Raw genomic sequence first — 22,543 nt, forward strand, 5'->3', positions numbered from 1 at the left:
TTTAGTCAATCTCTTACTAGGTTTTCTTCATATAATTTTGCATAATTCTTATTCTGTGTGTTCTTTTCAGTTTAAATATTTTTATACTGTGCTATGCTTAATTTATATGACAGATGTCCACACAGAGGCAAACATACCAAAGTTCAGAAAAAAATCATATGCTTAAATTCCTTAAAATTTATATATGACAAGTTAATGAGTATAGGGTTTGGATTATTTTAAATTTCTTCCATACCAAACATTTTAGCAGTAATTTAAATATTGTTTCCTCCTTCTATAAAATGTTACTAGAACATGTTTTTATAACACATCCTTAATTATCAGGTAGAGAATTTGATCAGCATTCTCATAGGGACTTTAGTCAAAATTAATTCCACATTTGTTTGTGAAGGGGGGGAGCTCTTACAAACTGGCATGCCCAACTGGAATTATACTGCTCAGGTCTGAGGATCTAAATGTAAACTACAGTGACTGTAGTTGGCAACACTGTATTACATAATGGAATTTGCAAAGAGAGTAGAACTTACGTGTTCCCACCAAAAAAACTAATTAATCAATACGTGAAATGATGGATGTGTTAATTAACTAGATGGTCATAATCCTTTAACGATATATACATATATCAAATCAACACAGTGTACACGTTAAATATCTTACAAGTTTCCTTGTCATCTATACCGCAGTAAAGCTGAAAATTAACAAATGAATAAATGAATGAATGAATAAAAATTTTGTAAACGAAAACAAGCAATATTCAAGTGCTTTATACTTCTCGACTTGAAATTGGGCTATATCCATTGCTCATAATCTTAGGTATTCTACACTTCTTCTATTGAGTGTTCTTATATGTATTCTCCCATGAAAGGCACAGGTGCATAAAAGGCCTTATTTTTCATAAGAGGAAACAGAGATTTGGAAACCCTCATCATTCCCAAACAGCTGACTCTGGAAATGGCAACTCACCAGGGTGACTTGGTTACTCACGCACTTGTTTGCACTTCAAAAGGAAAAAAAGAAAAGCCTGTTTGTTTTCTGACACTCAAGAAAATTTTGCATGTGGCTGGATTTGGAGAAATAATCAAAGTAGCGCAGCTCGTATCCAAGCTGAGGCCACCAATCACTCTGGGGAGGTTGCTGACAAGTGGCCCAGATTTTGCAGTTTATCCAAAAGGGTAGATTGTTCGTTAAACAGAAGCCTCATCAAACATTGCTGTGATATGGTTTACATATGAAAAGCTATATTCTTTACTTAACATTCACAAATTGCTTATGGATTAATTAGCCCATCTGCCACAACAAATGTATTCACACTTCTTTTGCATTGATTGCTGAAAAGCCACTACTTTTCTCCTATCGCCTTATCCCCATCAATATAATGGAAAATAACTTTTTAGGAACAAGATGCTTATTTTTTCAGATCTGTGTATTTTTCAGCTTGTCAACTGGTAAGTGCTAGGGTAAGAGGGAAACCTTCCCAGAGGATAGTTTCCCATGATCAGCTTTTCATTTAGTCCCCAGTCATCCATTTGTTCATCTGAATGTCTTACAGCTGTGGCAAGTTTGACATGATTAAGGCTACTCTTCCACCTGCTTTCAAGTCCCAAATTTCCTTGTGATGAGGACAATCTTTTTATCCTAGGACTTTTACCATTGACATCTTTGGTGCTGTGGCCAATTCTGATACCTCTTTCGGGGCATAACGCACTGGTTTCTCATTTATCAGGTGGCCTAGTCACCTCTGGAGAGCCCAGTCGTCCCAGTCTGGGACTGTCAGTCCCTTGTCAAATGGCGATCGTGTGAGTCTTTTCAGTTATATTCTAGTTGCTATACTCTAGTCTCACGGTAGTGGCAGAACCGAATCCGTTTTGAGCACTGTTATCAGCATGCCAGATGTTACAGTACTAGAGGGAATTTTCTCCTAGACTTGTGTTTATTATGACACTCTAACCTCTCACCTGTGCCTTTCAACAACAGCTTCATTAAAGTCTCTTTCTCTATGCCGTGCTTAAATCGCTAGCCTTTTCGAAACCCTTCTGCATGTACACTTCAAACTCAAACCCCACAATGCATATTTCTCTTTTAATTTTCAAATTACTTCTCTTCCCATCAGTTTTGCTCCCAACTCTTTTTATTCAGTTTTTCCCCCCTGAAAATCACCTTCCCTGTTACTCCTCTGGCATTTTTGCTTCCCTCCTTTTACTAGGCACCCAGAACATTTGGGGTCTACACCCATGACTACCTACATTAGGTGGGATACCTTTAACAGAGGGCTTCTCCATCTCCTGTCTCATTTCACAAAACATATAAAAATTGTATGTAGTTCGTACAAAAGCAAGGTTGAGACAGAGAGGGAAGAGAGGATGGGCAGGAGAGGAAGCAAGGGAAGGAGGGAAGAAAAAGGAATAGAATGTTAAGGATAAGGCACCATGAATACCAGAGACCATGTTGGTTTAGGATATGGCCACTTGGGAAAAATGAGTTTGGGCTATTAATTTATTTGTCAATTTACTACAAACTTTTTTCTGTAGGAGTAAAACCTCAGATATTCTCCCAGTGTTCATCTTCCTGGCTGCAACTGATGATAACTGAACAAAGCAACTGCCAGAAAAATCCCAATTAAGCTATTCTTTTTTGTTGTTGTGAAAGGCATAATTTATAAAATGGTGACCTTTTGGTAGGCTAACAGTATGTTGATGAACTTCAAGTGAAGTGAAAAAAAGAAGTGTTTTGTATCATCAGTGCTTACATTTTCTAAGGGATCACGTGGGACAGTAGAGCCTTTAAAGGTCATAGACTTCTTTACTTTGAGAGATATTAAACAGCTTATGAAAATAGAGGTCAGCTGCATGATAACTGGAAGAAAAGAGCATTCCCAATGGGGAAGTAAGATATTCGCGATTATATTGAGTGTCCTTTTTTAAGATTGTATTTGATTGTCCTTAAAGCAAAAAATGAAATTTGCATATAAATGCTATAATTGTAAATGAATGAATGTACAGGTCTTAGAATCAATAGCTATTGATCTTGCTGTAAGAACACTAATATTGTCTGCATATACTGAGCATTATAATAAGAACTAATTATCTCACAGCCTAAAACACTCTTCGGTAATTTTTATGTTTCTGCAGAAATTGTTACACTTTTCTGGATCTTGCAGAAATAGTAATCACTAAGGAACTCACTTTTTAAAAATTATTCTTGCTTTGAAAATCACTAAACAAGTAAGAAACAAAGGAATACCAAGACTGCATTGCAGGCAAGGTGCTGAGCCACCTTGAGGAAGAAATAGGATAATGGCATTAGTCGGTCTACTACTTAATCACACACAATTTATGCATTAGAAGGATTTAATGTGTGACTGGAAGACACCCTAACCACAAATTATTTTTCCCTTTACCCTCAGGTATTGCTTGAAATCCTTCAACAAGGGCACTCTCTTCCTTCATTCTATCACTATTAGGGGTTACTTTAAATGCAAGGCTTATAGATTATGACCAAGAATTCTTTTCAGAGTGAGAAGGATAGAAGACTATGCAGGAGTGGATCTTCACTAAATTGAAGGGACACAATAAAGCAGAAGAAGGGCAGTTTCTCCCTACCACAGAGATTCTGGCAAAACAATCTTGTCTACCACTGGACCATCTTCTACAACTCTGGAGTTCTGAAATACTGACCACAGTGTGAGACATAAAGAATGACACCAGCCAACATGAGAGCCTAGATTTTAGGTTGTGTTTCTCCATTCTTAGACTCACTTACCATCTGCTGATCACACATCCTCAGGGGAGACAGTGGTGACCCCAGCCCAAAGTGCCCCAGTCCAACAGCTCAAGGAATCAATGTGTCCACTGATGTCCCTCGTTCACATACTCCCATATGCCCAAAGTCATCCAGACATTCCAAGGTTGTACCAATACAAATGCAGCAATAATGTTCAACTTTAGTCTGCAGAGAAAAGAATCAGTGACAATGTACAGATCCGTGAGTGTGTGCACACTGGTAGATAACCATTCGTATCTTCTACTGAAGTTTCTTACTAGTGATCCAAGAACTGTACTGGGACATATTTTGCTGGTGAGGAAACTTAATTGCTCAATTTTTGAAGGCACATTAACTTTTTCAGGGTCCATTGAGTAAATTAGGTCCTCCAGGTCATTAAGCCTGTCTCGACATGACATGACGATTTCTACCTGGCATTGTATCATTTACCCCCAAACACCCCACACTTGCTCTGAGCACACACATATCCTTTGTCTACTCAGGGAGAGAGAATGTGCTTATTTGATGTCAGCAGTTGCTCTCTGACTGCAACTCAGCAACTCCCTTTGCTTCTTCTTAAGGCACCCAGGGATCTCTAAGGATTTGCTGGTGCATAGCAGTTATCAGAGCCTCCCCAACAGGCAGATGGCTTAGTTGTCTAGAAATGGTATAATTTCAGGGGTTTTAAGCACAGTATTGTGCCCCCAAGTATCTCTTCCTATTTGCAAAAGCCAACATTATTGATTCATCGAGGATGGGAATTGTGAAGATATTTCAGAATGCTGTAGGCCTTTATTAAAATAACTTCAATGAAGGGACTCTGCTATCAGGATTGGTTTTAGAGAAATAAATCGATAGCTATTTGAGAGCAGTGTGTAGTGCCGCTGGAAAGGGTGTTTAGAAAAGTGTGTGGGTGTCTGGAGTGCCGCAAAGGCTGGAGAACAGCACTGGCTCTTGATAATTAAGCATGGGAGAGTCACACAGTGGTTGGTCATGCTGAGAAGCAAAGACAGGGGGCAAAGGCAAATGTCCCTCTCTGTTATGTCCAGGGCTATTTTGGAGAGTCATAAATTGGTATAAATTAAAACAGGGGAAGATCCAAAGAAACATAGTATACTCAGAGATGTTTTAAAGCAGTGCTCCTTTCAAGTGCATGTAAATCGGCTGGGATCCTGTTAATGTGCCAGTTCTGATTCAGCGGGTCTGGGATAGGGCCAGGGATCCTGCATTCCTAATAATCTCTTATGCTCATGCCGATGGTGCTGGTCCACAGACCTCACTTGAACAGCAAGGATTTAGAATAAGATGTACATGACAATAACATGGTCTTGGATTTTAAAATGGTGACTATGAAAGAAATTGGACAATACCCACAAAATTAGATTTCAGGCCAGTCAGACTTTGATTAAATATTGACAATCCCACCAAGAGATGGATAGAACATTTTTTAAAAAGATATACTTAACATTTCTACCTATCTGCAGATTTTGGCAAATATTTTCTGAGGCCAAGGTGTGATTTAAATTGTTAAATCTTTACTAATGATCCTGACAGTATGCTTCCTAATGAAACAAGAAGCAATGTGTTTTCCTAATCTTCTTCACTTCCGAGTATTGGTGAAGAGTTCAATAAATGTCAGTGTCTGATTAAATATTGCTTTACAAACTTCATATCAGCTGGCTTAAACTTACCCTCCCCGCCTTTTCTTAATCTATGATGACAGCCTCTCTGTTCTTTCCTCTGAGATGAGCAATGTCCTTTTATCTTCACAGGTCAATGGGAAAGATCTCTCAAAGGCCACCCATGAAGAGGCAGTGGAAGCTTTTCGAAATGCCAAGGAGCCCATTGTGGTCCAGGTGCTAAGACGAACACCTCTCAGTAAACCAGCCTATGGAACAGCCCCAGAAGTGCAGCTCATGGACGCCAGCACTCAGACAGACATCACCTTCGAGCACATCATGGCTTTGGCCAAACTTCGGCCTCCTACCCCTCCCGTGCCAGACATCTGTCCATTCCTGCTCTCAGACAGGTATTTTTTTTTCTGCCATTTTTCCCAAAGCCCTATTTGTTTTCACTCAGCATTTCAAGGAAGTGTTGGAGAGAATCAGTCACGCTAGCAAGTTGACAGTTGCAGAGACAGGGCTCTCGGTTCTGTTTGGAAAACGTCTCCACCGTGGCTCCATCCAATTAGTTCTCAGCTGTCCCTGCTAGCTACTTTCCCTGACCTGCACAGTTGTTTCACGTTAGGAATCATGCTTGCTGAGGAGCAGTGAAAAATCCTGGCTCTGATTAGTTCATCTTCATATTTCCAGCCATCAAAAGCCTCATGCTACTTGTGAGCACTGGTCAGGGAAATAGCGTTTCTCACCAAAGCTGCCAAAAACCTTATTAAGACTGACACAGAAGTGGCATGTTGGCACTCTGTTCTCCTCTGTGGGTCGCCTCTCTCTCTTTCACTCTTGCTTTTCTCTTCTTTAAAGGAAAAGCTAGGAAATTAATTTAATTAAAGTGCAATTCTCCAAAGAAAGCAATTACGTGATATATTGAGATGTCAACAAAAGATTCTGGCTGTCAGTGTGTAAGTATAAGAGCTGGGAAGTAAGGATCTGTTAAAGGAATATTTCTTCCCAATTTTTTATCTAATGTAGAGGCAGGTCGAGAGATTTTATTCAAATAATCTTACTTGTACAGTCTTATTTTATGAAGAAGTATGTTTTGCCCCATATATTTTATTCTGTGAGCTTTGAAGCAACTATTCAAACCATTAGGGAGAGTTTGATTTATAAGAACAATAGTCTCTTTAGGCTGCATTTTCATTGCCTACCACAATCCATTCTGGACTTTGTAGAACCCAGATCTGATCATGCCACTTCCCTGCCCTTTAGTGGCTTTTGTTAGGTTCATTTCCGTGGTCCACATGTGTACTATTAGAATCACCTGGGAATTTTGAAAAGCGGTATCAGTGCGATGTCTGAATCCCACCTCAGACCAATTAAAAAGGAGTTTTTAGAGTGAGGCCCAAGCACCGGAATTTTTTTCAGAAATCTCCCTAGGCAATTTTAATGTACAGCCGTGTTTTGGAAACCACTCCTTGAAACTTCAAGTTCCAGGAGGGCAAGGGCCCTGTTTATCTTCCTTAGGACTCCATCCACGCAGCCACTGCTTATCAAATATCCCCCTTTATCAGGCACTGGAACTAGGTGCTGGTCATAAAACTGGGAACAAAAATAAAGTCACTACCTACCTTCTAGAAGAGGAGATGAAGAATACCCAGGCAAACAAGTATTTACTATTTGTGAGTACGGCCTGACACAGAGTAGCCTTCCAATAAACACTCTCTTGAATGAATAACAGCCAACATTTATTAGCTGATTTGGCATGGTTAGGTAATATTACAAGCGTTTTACATTTATTAACTCGTTTAGTTCTCACAACGATGTTTCGAGGGAGTGCATTGTATTATTACCATCACAGACGGGGAAGATGTTAAGTAATTTGGCCAAGGTCATATTGCAAAGAAGTGATAGGGCCGGGCTTCTAAGCCTAAGAGGTCCAACCCCACTACCCACTCTCTTAACAGGTATCCTATGTCGCTCTCTATAAGTCCTGCAGACCTTAGCTTAGAGGCAACCTCTTCTAGCAAACTTCCTGAAGTTGCAGTAGGGACATCCCCCCCATCTGTTCTCAGATTCCATATTTCCCCTGAAGTATCACATTATGTTGACATTCTCACTTTACTGCTCTTCCCAATGAACAGGGCAAGAATTGATAGGATTTGGTGAACCAATGGATTTCCAGCGCTTGGCAGAGGGCCTGGCATCTGGTAGACAATAAATGTTTATTGAATGAATAAGGTGTTCCTCCTGGCAGGGCTCCCTTCTTACCAACTGAAAGACAAGAGAAACATGTTAGGTACGCAAAGCAGTAAGCTTAATCGTTCATCAGCCCAAATGGGTTTTCAGAGCCAGACCAAATTTAAGCAAGGACGGTTTACCTGTTAGACCAGCAAACAAGATCTTGCATGTATTGCTTTTGCTATTAGGGTTCACGTCGATGAACCCTATGTGGAGATGACAGCCACAGATAGCAGCGAGAAGAGACTGGTAGAATATCTACATTGACTGGGTGAGGACACCAGGAGGCGTCCCTCTCGTGCGCCTTTGGCCTAGAGATAAAGAAACTAATTTATACTACTAACTCCAGTTTGTCAGTAATGTCCACACTGGCAGGGCTTAGAGGTCTCACCTGCCACCAACTTGGTTAATTGCACTGAGTCTTTTTCACTGACTTCTAGAAACGGAGATGCCCTCATGCCCTTTGCTTTTAAACTTTACTTGGCCTTCATATGGTCTAATGTATAGTATCCATATCATGTCATATAGTAATTTTAAAGCACTCTATAAATTACTTAAAATATTTTTCCGAAATGAGATATATAAAAGTTGTGTGCAGTGCCCCAGGTCCCCCTCATTTCCTTTAATCCTCTCTGAATTTCCAGAAGGGGTTATGAAATCCGTTGGCTTATAGGAATTCAAGTGAGGTATCACCATGAATGCTGTTTAATATGTGTGCACGGGCCCTCTGTGAAAGAGGGGAAAAAATATGGGTTATGAGAGAGAACAAGGAAAGAGTCTTAGGGAATGAGGGCAAGGTGAGTATGTTTTACAATCTGAAAAATAGGTGCTTTTGAAAACAGATGTCAAAAAACAGTCTGGGGCTGTGTATTCTGAAATGGGTAGTACTCTGTTACAAAATCCCCCTCTTCGGGTGGACTGCAGTCCCAAAGGCCACACATCATGTATGGAGCCAGTCACATTTGGTGGAATGGAAATGGGCCAGGGAGTATGAAGTACCAGGGCCTGTCAGAGATTTTGCATCAGACTCTTTAGAGTGCAGTTCTGTCCATGGGCCCTTCCTTACTCTTGGTATTCTCTCAGAAAATCAAATTGACAGACTGCACGGGTGGGAGAAAGAAAAGCAATTGCTCTTTCTGAGCTTCTAGTTCACTCAAAGGTTGGATCGCTACAGGTCTTATGGCAAAGCAGAGAAAACAAGTGAAATTCTAAAAACAGTTTTAATCTTGAAAACAACCCTTTTGATCCATTTCTATCATCTCGCTACCTTCCCCATAGCTGCCATTCTCTTCATCCGATGGAGCATGAATTTTATGAGGACAATGAGTATCTTTCCAGCTTGCCTGCTGATGCAGACAGAACAGAGGACTTTGAATATGAGGTAAGATCATTTTCACACCACTTCACATTTCTTCATGAAGTTATGGTCGAGGGGTTTTGCATAACAAAGAAAAAATTACTTTATTACCGTGAGAAATATTTTCTCTTACATACCGAGGGTAAGTTCTTTTAAGTATTGTTTGTTTTGGCTGTTCGTGTCTAGTATTTTAAATACATTGGAAAACATTTTTGTAATATAAGCTTGCAAATAATTTGCTCGCATTTTTGCTGATTTTTATAAATAGGATTATGGCAGCCACAGTTTTTCTTCTTTCTGTAATACACAATAATTTCCAAGTAGAGCTTGAAAAAGAAATTATATTTAAAACGAGGATTGTGCTTATTATTTTCATTCATCGTATAGTATTTTGATTTTAATTGATAAACTAAATTGTTTTATATTAGTTCTGTTTTCTTTCACTCATTCAGTGTTCTTTTTGTGACTCAAGTATGTGCCATGAAAAGTAGTTTCACTGACTTTCTAGAAAGAGAAATGCCCTAATGCCCTTTGTTGTGTAGCCTTCACACAGTATACGTTAGAGTATCTGTACTGTGATATATAACAATTCCAAAAGCCCGTCGATTAATTATTTAAAATCTTTCACAAAAGTTAAAGGATTTATCCTAATATTTCCTCTGCTGCTGCAGTCTATAAATCTTTGAAAGGTTTCAAACCACTCTGACATTTGGAAATAAAGTAGATTGAGGAGGTAAAGAAGCTTTGGTAAACAGGTAGAGAACTCATGATTATCTGCCCTTTTAATGCTTTAGATGATGTCATACAAGTTCAGCAAAATGTTCTTTTCCGTTTCACGACCAGGAAATCCTGAAATCTCTTCCCTTAGGAGGATCTGAAATCAAATAAGGCCGATTCAGCGAAGCTCACCTAAAGCAAATAGACGTTTATTTGAAATCTTCCCCCGCAAAAGTCATTGCTGGGGATTACAGAAATCATTATTTCTTGGGGTGCCCGGGTAGCGCAGTCGTTAAGCGTCTGCCTTCGGCTCAGGGCGTGATCCCGGCGTTCCGGGATCGAGTCCCACATCGGGCTCCTCCGCTGGGAGCCTGCTTCTTCCTCTCCCACTCCGCTTCAGTGTTCCCTCTCTCACTGGCTGTCTCTCTGTCACATAAATAATAAATAAAATCTTAAAAAAAAAAAAAGAAAAGAAATCATTATTTCTTTTCTTCCAGAATTTGGAAGGCCATGCAATGATACCTAGCCTCTGAGTAGATAGTTTCAGCATTGTTGTTGTTCCTGCTAATTTTTTATCCCTTCTCCGTTAAGTTGATTGAAGAGTTTTATTTTATAAATCCATTCAAGGACTGGTATGTACTGAAATATCCATTAAGTTTTGTCTTCTCATGAAAAATAAATTACAAAATTGAGTCACTTACCCAAATAATTGAAGATTAAATGGTGTTTTTCTTTCAGCTAATGAATACTTTGGGTTTAGGGACTGGAATTACCTGGTCCACTGCAGCTTTTTATTTAGTGTGTGCCTTCAAGCTTTATTAAAATAAATCTGTGTTTGGAGGGAGGGCATGGAAGAATGACTTGCTTAGGCTAGCAGGTTAACAGTAAAAATTATGTTAATTAATTAGCATATCATTGAATATTCCAATACAGACAAATTGCCTTACCTTTCTATGGGGCTTACTGTAGCTGCACTATATCCTCTTTTTTGAACACTACAAATCCCGAATAGATGGCCGCATCAGTATGACGACAGTGGTAAGTGCTCAGACAGGGCCTCTGTAGCCTGTAATCTCAACTAATCACAGCATCATAGTCATTAATTTGCTGTCAGCTGTGATTCTCTTGCTGAAGGCATCTTTCTGAGTGATTGAAGTAAGAATGTTCCTGTGAAATTTAAATAAGGAAGAAGTTACTGTGACACATGGTTAAACATGGGGGCGGAGGCGTGGGGGAATAGCCCAAGGATAATTTACCAGGTTTTGGAGAGAATAATGGTGCTACCTAGTACTCCTCAGTCTGTTCCGGTTATGTGGCAGAGTGGCACACACCATCCCTCATGGCTGTGTGAGATGAGATGGTAAAATCTAGTCCACGGCCGTCAGCAGAGCTGATCGTGGATGCCACATCAAGTGGGGAGATTTCGAAATGACAGTGCCATCTCCTGCACCGTTGTACTTAGACGCACACTGGTCAAGTGCTTCTGTGACCGGCTAAGATGACCTCAGCTCCTCCAGGAGCTCTGAGGATACGATGGGCGAGCACCTTCCAGAGGGACTGCTTCTGTGCCACTTGGAGAATATTACAAGAGGCAGGTCTAATGGCCAAAGAGAGGACTTGATCTCAGAAAAAGATACTCATTTCTCCTCAACCTAAGCACGAGCGCATGTCAGCATGCAGTCGCAGAAGTAGAGGAAGATTCCCTTTCCATCTGCTCTCATTCGTTTCTCCCTTCAGTATTTAATGAGCACTTAAAATAGGCCACGCTCTTATCTAAGCATGCGACTCATGAAGCCCCTGCAGGGGCAGCTTAACCTGTAGGGGAGAAAGGTGGACACGAAACAAAAAGGAAAGTCACAATACGTTCGGGGATGGGAAGTGCTAACGGAGAGCAACAGCATGGGTAATGGAGAAAGGAAATGCATGGTGTTGGGACGGGCTCTTGCTGTCTTATACAGGGGGGTCCGGGAAGGCCTCTCTCACAGGAAACTTAGGGAAAGTAAGAGAGCTAGCCACGTGGGAAGGGGAAGTGCCAAGGACCTGAAGCGGAAGCATGCCTGGCGTGGGTAAGGAACAGCAGAGGCCAGTGCGCTCCGGCAGCCCTGACGAGGACCAGAGTGGTAGGAGAGGAAGCCAGAGGGAGAAGGGACTTGAGGCACCTTTCACTTTTACTGTGAGGATGGGAAGTTGTTACAGAAGAGCTGAAGCCCTAGCAAGATCTCTCTGGCTGCCAGAATGAGTCTGACGGGGTGGCAGGGAGCAAAGGCTGCAGCAGCATAGCCAGGCGAGCGGAGAGGCGGATGCATAGGGATGGTGAGGCAGAGAGGGCTGAGGCATGGCCTGGAAGGACAGCATCCACCCCTGCGCACAGGGCTTTGCCTAAATGCCTGTGTTTCCATTATGTGCCTCCAAGCTGCAATATAGTTTGGGCTACGGTGGTTTTTCTTCTGACTTTTTTAAAAGCAAAATATCATAGGCCAAAGGGAAACACAGCTTCTGGCATCCACTGAAACTAGCATAATAAAACCACTCTCTAAAAGACAGGAAGTGCACAGAACTGCATTTCTGAACTTGCTAAAACGCTAACTTTGCAACTGTAGAGCCCGTTTTTAAAGGCCTGCTTGCTATTGACTCAGTGAACCAAAGCTGATCTGTCTATCTTGTGCATACATATTTAGGGACTTTGAGTGCATGGATTATTGACCCAATAGACCAAAACAGATCTGACTATCTTGTAAATACATATTTAGGGACTTTTTAACATGCAGATTATTGCATTGATAGACTGTAACAGCTCCCTTCAGAGCCATGATAGGCAGCAAATGCTTCTTTGGAGATATTATAGTCCTCGTGTCAATGTTAGGGTGACTCTGCTGTGTTAGGGACCTCTATGAAATTTTAATGACACCCATATCTCACCATGGCCTATCACCACTTTGCCTAGGAAAATTATTTGACTGGCTTTAAAATTTCCTCACGGTGCTTCAGAAAAGTCTCCAAGGACCAGCCTGCATTAAAAGACTCACAGCTTTAAATGTGTTCTCTTTTAAAAATGATGGCACTTGTTCTCTAATTAAAAATGATAAAGGATTTTAATTTTATTTGTGGGAGAAAGAATAAAAATATCAAAATTTAAATAATGCACCCATCGTAAGAGTCCGGGTGCTCTGTACCACTGAAATACCACTGAGGATTAAGCGTCTTCTCTTCTTTATTTTCAACTTTGTGCATTTTTTCCAGAGCCAGCTAAAGGTTGAAATAAATCATAAATAGCCCTTAGCAAGTCAGAGGCAGATCTCAAATCCAGCCTCTACCAGAAATAATTTAAAGGGAAAGGCTTCAAGAAATATGGAGCCCTTTCATCCAACCCCTAATAAAGATATGTTTGTCCCTGCCTGAGTGCAAGGAAGATGCTGAATTTTCTGCAGCATTTCCCGTTAACTCTCAAAAGTCAGTGGTGATGGAGAAGAGTCAGAGAAGTAATATTGGACTAATATTAAAGTCCAATATTTTGATAGTATAAAACATTAAGGTAGCCAAGACAAGCAAATAATTTACGCAACACTTCGAAGTCTGGCTGTTTTCATCACCTAGAAATGCCACTCAAAATCATTTCTACTCCCCCCCCCCCCCATATCAGGCTGAATACCCAACAGCCTGAATTAAGTGCACCTCGAGTTCCGCTTCTGGATATGTGGTCCTCAAAATAAGAAGGAATTCAGAAGTTGGCTTGAAGAGGTATTAAAAGGTAGAAAGGAGAGGAGGACAAGCGGATGTCAGCGTTCTATGTATGTATCAGCTGAAAACGAAACCTAGGACCCTATCTGTAAATAAGAAAGAGCATTTAGCATATCAATTAGGTTCCTCTGGGCAATTCTTATGCAAAGCATAAGGAAGCCCTTGTGCTTTGCTGAGAAGTGTCATTCTGCAAAATTTATTTTCCAGACCTGGGTCCCTGTGAGTAGGTTCACAGTATTTGTGACAATCTCAGTAGATAATCTCTCTCTTACGTAGTTCAAGAGAAGAGAATTATGAATCAAGGAGACGGTCATTCAAAAAAGTAACAAGAGGATAAGCATTAACTAGATTTCAGTCATATTTTTCCAGCAGCTTCATGACTTTGAAATGAACTTAGGGAAACATCTAGTGTGCGCGTGTAGAACGTGGTGGCTCCTTTCTAGACTGTAAGGGCAGAGACCTTATTGGCCCATTTATCATTGCATCACATCACCCACTCCATAGTGGGTGCTCATATTTGATGAATGAATGAAGGAGGATTCCCGTTGTTGTCTGCATGGACCAGCTTTTGAGCAATGCAGTCCCTTTGTACCTTTTTGTACAAGGGAATTGGAAAGGAACCTGGGACCACCATGCAGTTACAACAGATGTCCTCTCCCTTTCTCCTGGATCTATGTTCCTTTGTTATTAAGTTTGTACCTTTCTGCAATGTCTCCCTATTTGCTGCACCCCCACCCCTAGTCTCTGGTAACCATCTTTTGACTCTGACTCTGTGTTTCAATGAGTTTGACTTGTTTTTTCTTTTTTTAGATTCCACAGATAATGATACTGTGCAAATTTATGTTTCTCTGACTTCTTTCACGTATCATAATGCTCTCAAGATCCATCTCTGCTGTTGCAAATGGCAGGATTTCCTTCTTTCTCACGGCCACACACACATACAACACACACACACATAACACACATATATAAACCGCATCTGCTTTATCTATTCCTCCACTGACAGACACTTAAGTTGTTTCTGTATCTTGGCTGTTGTGAATAGAGATATTTGTTCTTTGCGTCAAGGGTTCTAATCCAAGCATCATTTTTGTTTCAGTTCAACACTTCTAAAGAAAGGCCCAAAATGTAGGAAAATGAGGAGAGATAAGTAATGAAATAGAATTTTAATGGTCTCGATGCAAATTGATCCCTGCTGATTATCATCTTAGAAGAATCTCATACTTGATATGAATTTGATATATCCCCTAATCCACCCTAGTACCTCCTTTATAACTTCCTCACCAAGGGATCATCCTGCAAATTTGTGAAAAACAACAATGGACAGAGAACTGAGAGCCTCCCCTAGTAGCCAGCCCTGACTCTGACGGTCTCTGGGAAATGTGTTAAGGAGTTTGAAAACCAATGATGGAAAGAACATGTTTGGTATGAAACATAACTTATAAAGAGATGATAATATTATCCATATGTATGGTAGATATTAGAGAAAAGAGAAAATAGTGCGTAGAGTGTGAAAGTGTAGCATTTTCAGAATTATTTTGATTCACTGGATGCTTTATATTTCACCAGTCCCTTTTATTCTACTTGTTAGTCACATTTTAGAATTATTAATGAAATATCTGAAATAATTTTATACCACTTACCATTGGGGCAATAAAATCATCCATTTAAAAAAATCACCTTAATAAGTTTCATTCTTGTGGGAAATTTATTGAATTGAAAACTGATCTAGATGAAGTGTGAAAATATTTTTATTACTTGAACATTTAAGATAAGATGGTATTCTATCAGAGTTGGTTCATTGAAGTATCTATTCATGACATCACCATTTTCTCAAATTATAGCAGATTAAAATCTTAGTCATGGAGACCAACCCAGAAGTTGTCATGTAGTGGGGCTTATATTTCTAGATTCTCTGGGGTATGTTTCTCCTTCATGTCCCCACTGCTTCCTCCCTTGTGTAGGAGATTATCTCTAGGCTCTTTCTTGGTCTTCTGGGGCCATTCTCTAGCCTCTGAAATCCGTCCACTCTCCACTTGCTGCCAGACTAGCCCTTCTCAAATGGAGTTCTCAATGGATGTCTCCCCCATTCATCATCTTGTATGACTCTACTCCTTGAATTAAGTCTAAAATTCGTCCTCTGTCACCCCCCTACTTTTTCAGGCATCTTGGGGTCAAACTCTGCAGCACAACAATACTCAGAGAAAGCTCGGTACTTTCCTTCCTCTGCATCTTTTGAGAATTTCTGCTCCTCAAATGCCTTCCTCACACTGTCCCACCACTGAACTCCCATATCACATTCTATAAATATGTTTTACATTATGCCTTGGGTTATAGTTATTTATGTACTTCTCTATTTCTTCTAAATAGTTTGTCTTTTTTAAAGAGACCACTTCGAATTACCTTGATATGACCAGGAGAGCCTACCTAGCACATCCTTTAGCACACGGTGGGTATTCAGCAGCATTTGCTCGAGGAGTGAATAAATTACTGACCATTGCTGCTACTCTTCTTATTTTCTAAGTGTCCTGAATACAAATAGAAAGGTGAAAGGGTATGGAGGGGGGAGAAGAGAGCTGATAGAAAATAGAAATGTGAAATAAAGTGTGAAAGTCTTTGATTTTATCTTAATATTTCAATTAACAGTCTGGTTATTGGAGTAAGTGAATTTAAGCATATGCTTGTGCCAGATTGTAAAAGAAGAAAATTTGGATTTTGTGTTGTTTTTGCCATTCTAACAAGAAAGATATGCATGTTTTACCTCACACTGAGAAGCTGGAGAACCCTAGCAAATAGACAAGCTAATTTGCATAGGTAAAGAATGACGGAATTCAGTCCCTGTTAGGATAACCATACATGCTGGTGTGCCCTAAGTTGTCCCCACATATGGCTAAGGTTACACTTTAATTATGAATAACGCCTTCTTTCTTTTTTTTTTTAATGATTTTTTATTATATTATGTTAGTCACCATACAGTACATCCCCGGTTTCCGATGTAAGGCTCGATGATTCATTAGTTGCGTATAACACCTTCTTTCACCTTCAAAAATGTCCTCGCTACATACTACGTTATATGGTTGACCTAGTTTCAGTACTTGAACCTTAGCTGAGGCTGAGACTTTGTAATCGCATTTTATATAATCCTATTATTCCAAGCAGAGGTAACTCAGAATTTCTTAATTTGAAAACCCATGTTTACGAAATTAAGGCTTTTCCTAAGTTGTGATTTTCTATTTAAAAAAAAAAATTCTCCGTAAGAAGTGACTAGAAAGAAAATGTCATAAAGTTGGAAGTAGCCATCGAAGTTGTTGTAATTCTTTTAGATTTCTTACTGAAAGAAATGAGATTAGTATTATTGTTAATTTGTTCATGTAATTTCATAAAACAAATACGAAGCCCATCTATCTTTCACCTCACTGATCATGACGACACTAAACTTTATTTCCTAAGAAAACAACGAAAAGCAAATTTAACCTTCCAAGTTGGTTATTAAACAATGTAACCAAGGGCACATTTATTTTATTAGGAATCTAGATATAAAATGAAGATTCTTTCCACTACATATATGAATTTTATCAAAATCCTGACATCCGGTTTTTGTTCACAGGTACTCATGATACACGTTCAGATGATTGCTTTGCATTACTGAAAGGTGTTAGAGGTTGTGTTTAAGGTGAATATTTGCATATCAAATCATATTCCCCAATATCAAAGAACTGTTTTCATAGGAGCATAGAAAGGAGAGCTGTCTTTTCACTATAAAGCAAATTCCATATAAGGATTCCAATGTTCCTTCCAGAGGCAATATAATCTAGGTGAACAAGTCCAAACAAGGAATGTGGTCCCAGTTCTAGCTCTGTCTTTTAAACGGACCACTGACCTTCAGAGCCCTAGCACCCTCACATGTGAGCTCCATGGGGATACCGATGTTAGTTGGAATGATTTGTCTCATCTGGTTCTCCCACGTAACTCACTTGAGCAAAATGATACAAATGCATAGTCAGATCCTTAAAATTTTACAAGTATTTTAACATTTCAATCATATCAACCCCCATTTTACAGGTTTTTATAGAGAGCATACACACTCATAAGGCCACACACTGGTCTATGTCTAGTACCATACTTTACCAATGCGTACAAAGTAGCACATCTCTCCATATTATCTCAGACTTTAGCTTTAGCGTTTAGAACAAGCTAACCCATAAATATTTGCCAAGCAGAAATGGCAGATGCAGGCTGTAGGCACTACAAATTATTTTATTTCAACACAGTGTTTATTTTTTAATTAGAAAAATGGAAAATAATCCCAGTTGGGATTTTTTTTCCACCAAATTATTGTCTTTGAAAAAAATATTGGAATCTTTAAAGAGGATGTGTTTTATAATGGCATGACAGTTCTCCCCTTTCTCCTTTAGACTTAAGCTCTCAGTAATGCTCTGGTGTATAATTATATAGTGAGTTCACTGGTATTCACTGTGTATTAAATAATCAAACTTAATACAAATAAAAGAGACTCTTGCATGATCAATATGGATGGTGTGTTATGAGCCAAAGATTATGGTAAATCCAGGATATGTATTTGAAGTCCAAAATAAAAATTTTAAGTACCATTCTCTGCAGTTGTACCATTCAAGGTAACCACAGTTACCACTTTGTGTGTCTCGCTCAGCCATGTACGTTGTTTTTCCCATAACTGAAATTTCATCTTTTTGTTGGGTACTCACATTTTTTTCCAGGGTTTCTTAGCTATAAGAAACTAGAGTGAGCTGCACTATGCATGAAACTTCATTTGCATTCTATTTTTTCCAGCTTTATTGAGATATAGTTGACATATAACATTGTATAAGTTCATGGTATACAACATGATGACTTAATATATGTATATATTGTGAAATTATAACTGCAATAAGATGATTTGTTAACACCTCTACCTGTCACATAATTACCTTTTTTTGTGTGTATGGTGAGAACATTTAAGATCTACTCCCTTAGCAACTTCCAAGCATGTAATACAGTGTTGTTGATTAAAGTCATCAAGCTGTATGTGAGATTCTCAGAACTTATTCATCTGATAGTTGGAAATTTTTACACTTTGACCACCATTTCCCCCATTTTCCCCTCTCTCTAGTCCCTGGCAACCATGGTTCTACAGTTTCTGAGTTCAATTTTTTTTCAGATTACACCTGTGAATGAGAATACAGTATTTGTCTTTCTTCATCTGGTTTATTTCATTAGCATAATGCCCTCAAGAGCCACATATATTGCTGCAAATGGCAGGTTTTCCTTCTTTTTATGGCTGAATAATATTCCATTGGAGGTATATACCACATTTTCTTTATCCACTGATCCATCGGTGGATGCTTAGGTTGTTTCTGTGTCTTGGCTATTGTGAATAATACTGCAATGAACATGGGAATGCTGATATCTCTTCAGTATCTTGTATTCATTTCCTTTGGATATGTATACCCAAAGTGGGATTGCTGGATTATATGGTAAATCTTTTTCTTAAATTTTTTGAGGAACCTCTATACTGTTTTTCATAGTGGCTGTACCAGTTTCCATCCCCGCCAACAGTGCACTAGGGTTTCCTTCCTTTTCTCCACTTCCTCACTAACACACTTATTAGGTTATATGTTTCTAGGAAGTTGTTCATGTGTCTTCTAGGTTATTCAGTTTGTTGGTGTGTAATTATTCATAGCAATCTCATGATCCTTTGCATATCTTTGGTCTCAATTATAATGTTTCCTCTTTCATTTCTGATTTTTTTTTTATCTGAGTCTTCTCTCTTTTTTTCTTAGTCTAGCTAAAGTTTTGCCGATTTTCCTCATCTTAAAAAATCAGCTCTTACTTTCGTCTATTATTTTTATCATTTTTCTGATCTCTATTTATTTCCACTAAGAAAATAGCTAACTTTGGTCTTAGGTTGTTCTTCTTTTTCTAGTTCCTTGAGGTGTAAAATTAGATTGTTTATTTGAGTTTTTTTCTTTTCTTAATGTAGGCATTCACCACCCTAACTTCTTCCTTAGGACTGCTTTTCCTGTATCTGATAAGTTTTGGCATGTTGTATCTTCATTTTCTTTTTTTTTTTTAATAAATTTTTTATTTTCCTTTTGAGTTCATCTTTCACCACTAGTTGTTCAGCAGTGTGTTTAAATTTCCACATATGTGTGAATTTTACAGCTTTCCTCCGTTATTATTCAAGTTTCATACAATTGTGGTGAGAAAAGATACTTGATATGATGTCAGTCTTCTAAATTGGCTAAGCTTGTTTTTTAAACTAACATATAATCTATCCTGGAGAATGTTCTGTGTTGTCTGAGAAGAAAGTGTATTCTGCTACTGTTGGATTAAATGTTCTATGTATGTGTGTTAGGTCCATTTGGCCTGAAGTATATTTCAAGTTCAATGTTTCTTTACTGATTTTCAATATTTTAGTATTTCCTTACTAAATTTCAGTGTTTCCTTACTGGTTTCTTATTAATGATCTACCCATTGTCAAAAGTGGTGTCGAAGTCTTCTATTATTATATTTTTGTCTGTTTCTCCCTTCAGATTTGTAGGTATTTGCTTAATATATTTGGGTGCTCTAATGCTGACAATAAATTTATAATTGTCATATCCCGTTGATGAATTGACTGCTTTATGGTTATATAATGACCTTCTTTGTCTATTGTTACAAATTTTGACATAAAGTCCATTTTATGAAACATAAGTATAGCTATCCCTGATCTCTTTTAGTTTCCACTTGCATAGAATATCTTTTTCCATCCTTTACTCTGTGTCTAAGTGTGTCCTTAAAGCTGAAGTGAGTCTCTTGTAGGAAGCATACAGTTGGGTCTTTTGTTTTTTAATCTAGCCAGCCACTCTGTGCCTTTTGATGGGAGAATTTAATCCATTTACTTTTAGAGTGATTATGTATAGGTAACGATTTAATAATGCCATTTTATTGTCTTCAGACTATTTTGTAGTTCTCTTGTTCCTTCTTCTCTTGCTGTCTTCCTTTGTGAATTGATGAATTGACTTTGTGTTAGAGGTCGAATTAAGAACAAGGAGACAAAAATGGTTCTTAGCTAAATATTTGACAGACATAATATATTACAGTTATTCACATAAATAAGCACTGGGTCTCAGTTTCTAGCTCTGCACCCTCCTCCATTTGCCTTATTGTATGATTGCTTGTTCCCACTTTGGTCTCCCCCATAAATCTCTGAGCTTCTTCAGTGTGGAGGACCTTTTCTTATATATCTTTGTCTTCCAAGTACCAAGCACATAGTGGACTTATTGAAACAATAACTTAATTTTAAATACACTTTCAGGCTAGCAAATCTAAGGCTTCCATGACTAAGGAGGTTTAGAGCTACAGCTCTTTAGATGTTCTCTTTTTTTCATATAGTTGTTTCATTCCTCACATGAAATATTATGGAAAATATAACTTTTTCTAGTTAGATTTGGAACTTATTATTTACTGTTCTAATAAGCATACCTAAACATATCACACAGATACACACACACACACATTGTCACAAAGCCTCTGACTCTATCTCTTCATTGGCTAGTAGGGTGTTTAGAATGTGGTAATGAAGCAAATAATTTTTTTTAAGTTGGTAATCACTTTGATTGAACTGAGATATGACACTTAACTATATAATCAGATTTTAAATGACCAGATTTCATCTCTTAGGACAGGACATTTAAGGCAATATGTGTTTGTACTTGGTTGATGCAAGTTATAGAGTCCACTATTTCAAAAGCCAAGCCTAATTGTGAGTTGGGAGTTTTACAGCAGAAATTATTCACCAGCCAAGATTAAAAGTTGATCAGTCCTACAAACACTCTTACCTGTGTTTTTATTTCATTGTCCTTGCCTTCTTGTAGATATTCCCTTTTCATATTTCTATTTGTTTTTCAGTAGCAAAACCTCGAAAGTTAAATCTGTAACTTTTTTCCTTTGTTCTTTAAAGTACATTGAAACCATTTGCTCTTCACTTTCCTGAGACCAGGTTTTAAAGTCATAGATTCCACCCAGTAGGAAGTGAAGCCTATAACAAAAGCAGTAACAAAAGGGGGATTGCTATAAACAGCTTATTCTTAGGAAGTGTGTACATTAAAAAGGAAAATCATAAGAACTCTCCTTTCAAATGTAAAAGGATATTAGTATTTGGGTTATAATACAGTATCTTAGAGGCAAAACTTTAAAATAAAAAATAGATAAACAGATTTAGATAAAAAACAATTAAGTGGTATTTGGGCAGGAGAGAATTAAGATTAAGATTAAGAGATCTTTGACATGGTGGAATTTGAATCCCAGGAAGACCATAGAAGCACACCTGATTACTTGACAAAGGAAACTGAAGCCTAGGGAGGTTAAAGATTCACCTATTGTAGCTAATTAGTAGTAGATACTAGACAAGAATTTCTTCTTTTTCATCAAAGCAAAAAAAAAGTTTTTATGATTACAAAAATAATAGATGGTCATTATTTTATTTCCTTATTCAGATTCCCCCTTGGCATGTAATTGAGTATACGTTCTTTCCTAGAGTGTATAATTGTCAAGAGTATATAATATTTCACATTCTTTTATAAACAAACTTAAACTAACACATCCTATAAAGTGTGATTACCTGTGATTTATCTTAGGAGAGAGGTCTAAAACTCCTGAACAACCACTGGAAGGACAGTGTGTTTTCCAAAGGATGTTTATGAGTCACCAAAGGATCCATGGACAGCTGTTGAGCCTTTTTGCAGCCAGGAAGTTCATAATCCTTAAAGAACTTTTCCTTCCTTTGACTTACACATCAATACCTGCCAAATAAAGACAGGAATCCTTTTAAACAAAAGTTTTAAATATACTTTAAGAACATGTGAACAATTTAGTTGGGAAATTTAAAAGAAAACTCTGATTCCTTGACTGGAGATATCACTGTTTCTAGTTAGGAAAGATTTAATGGTTTCCTGTCTGCTATGTACAGAAATTAATACAATCTCTTTCTCCAAAATGAAAGTGGAAGGGACTCGGAACTTTGGTTTCTCTCCTTCAGATGACCCAGAGATCCTTTTACTTACTTTCTTCTGTGTTGACTTGAAGGTTTAAATTTCCAAATGCTATGATTGAGAATTTT

At 38.4% G+C, this 22,543-nt stretch overlaps 1 protein-coding gene across 2 annotated transcripts in view; it reads left to right on the top strand.

Annotated features, from left to right (window-relative positions):
* Positions 1-22,543, top strand: part of PDZRN4 (PDZ domain containing ring finger 4) — a 339,737-nt gene that overhangs the window by 274,110 nt on the left and 43,084 nt on the right. For both annotated transcript variants that reach the window (XM_026502091.4, XM_057318835.1), the window contains 2 exons: positions 5,532-5,788; positions 8,892-8,994. In XM_026502091.4, coding sequence (XP_026357876.3) covers positions 5,532-5,788; positions 8,892-8,994 — 360 coding nt within the window. The remainder of the gene's footprint in view (positions 1-5,531; positions 5,789-8,891; positions 8,995-22,543) is intronic.

The sequence above is a fragment of the Ursus arctos genome, unplaced genomic scaffold (genome assembly GCF_023065955.2).
Source record: "Ursus arctos isolate Adak ecotype North America unplaced genomic scaffold, UrsArc2.0 scaffold_26, whole genome shotgun sequence".
In the NCBI taxonomy this organism is placed as follows: Eukaryota; Metazoa; Chordata; class Mammalia; order Carnivora; family Ursidae; genus Ursus; species Ursus arctos.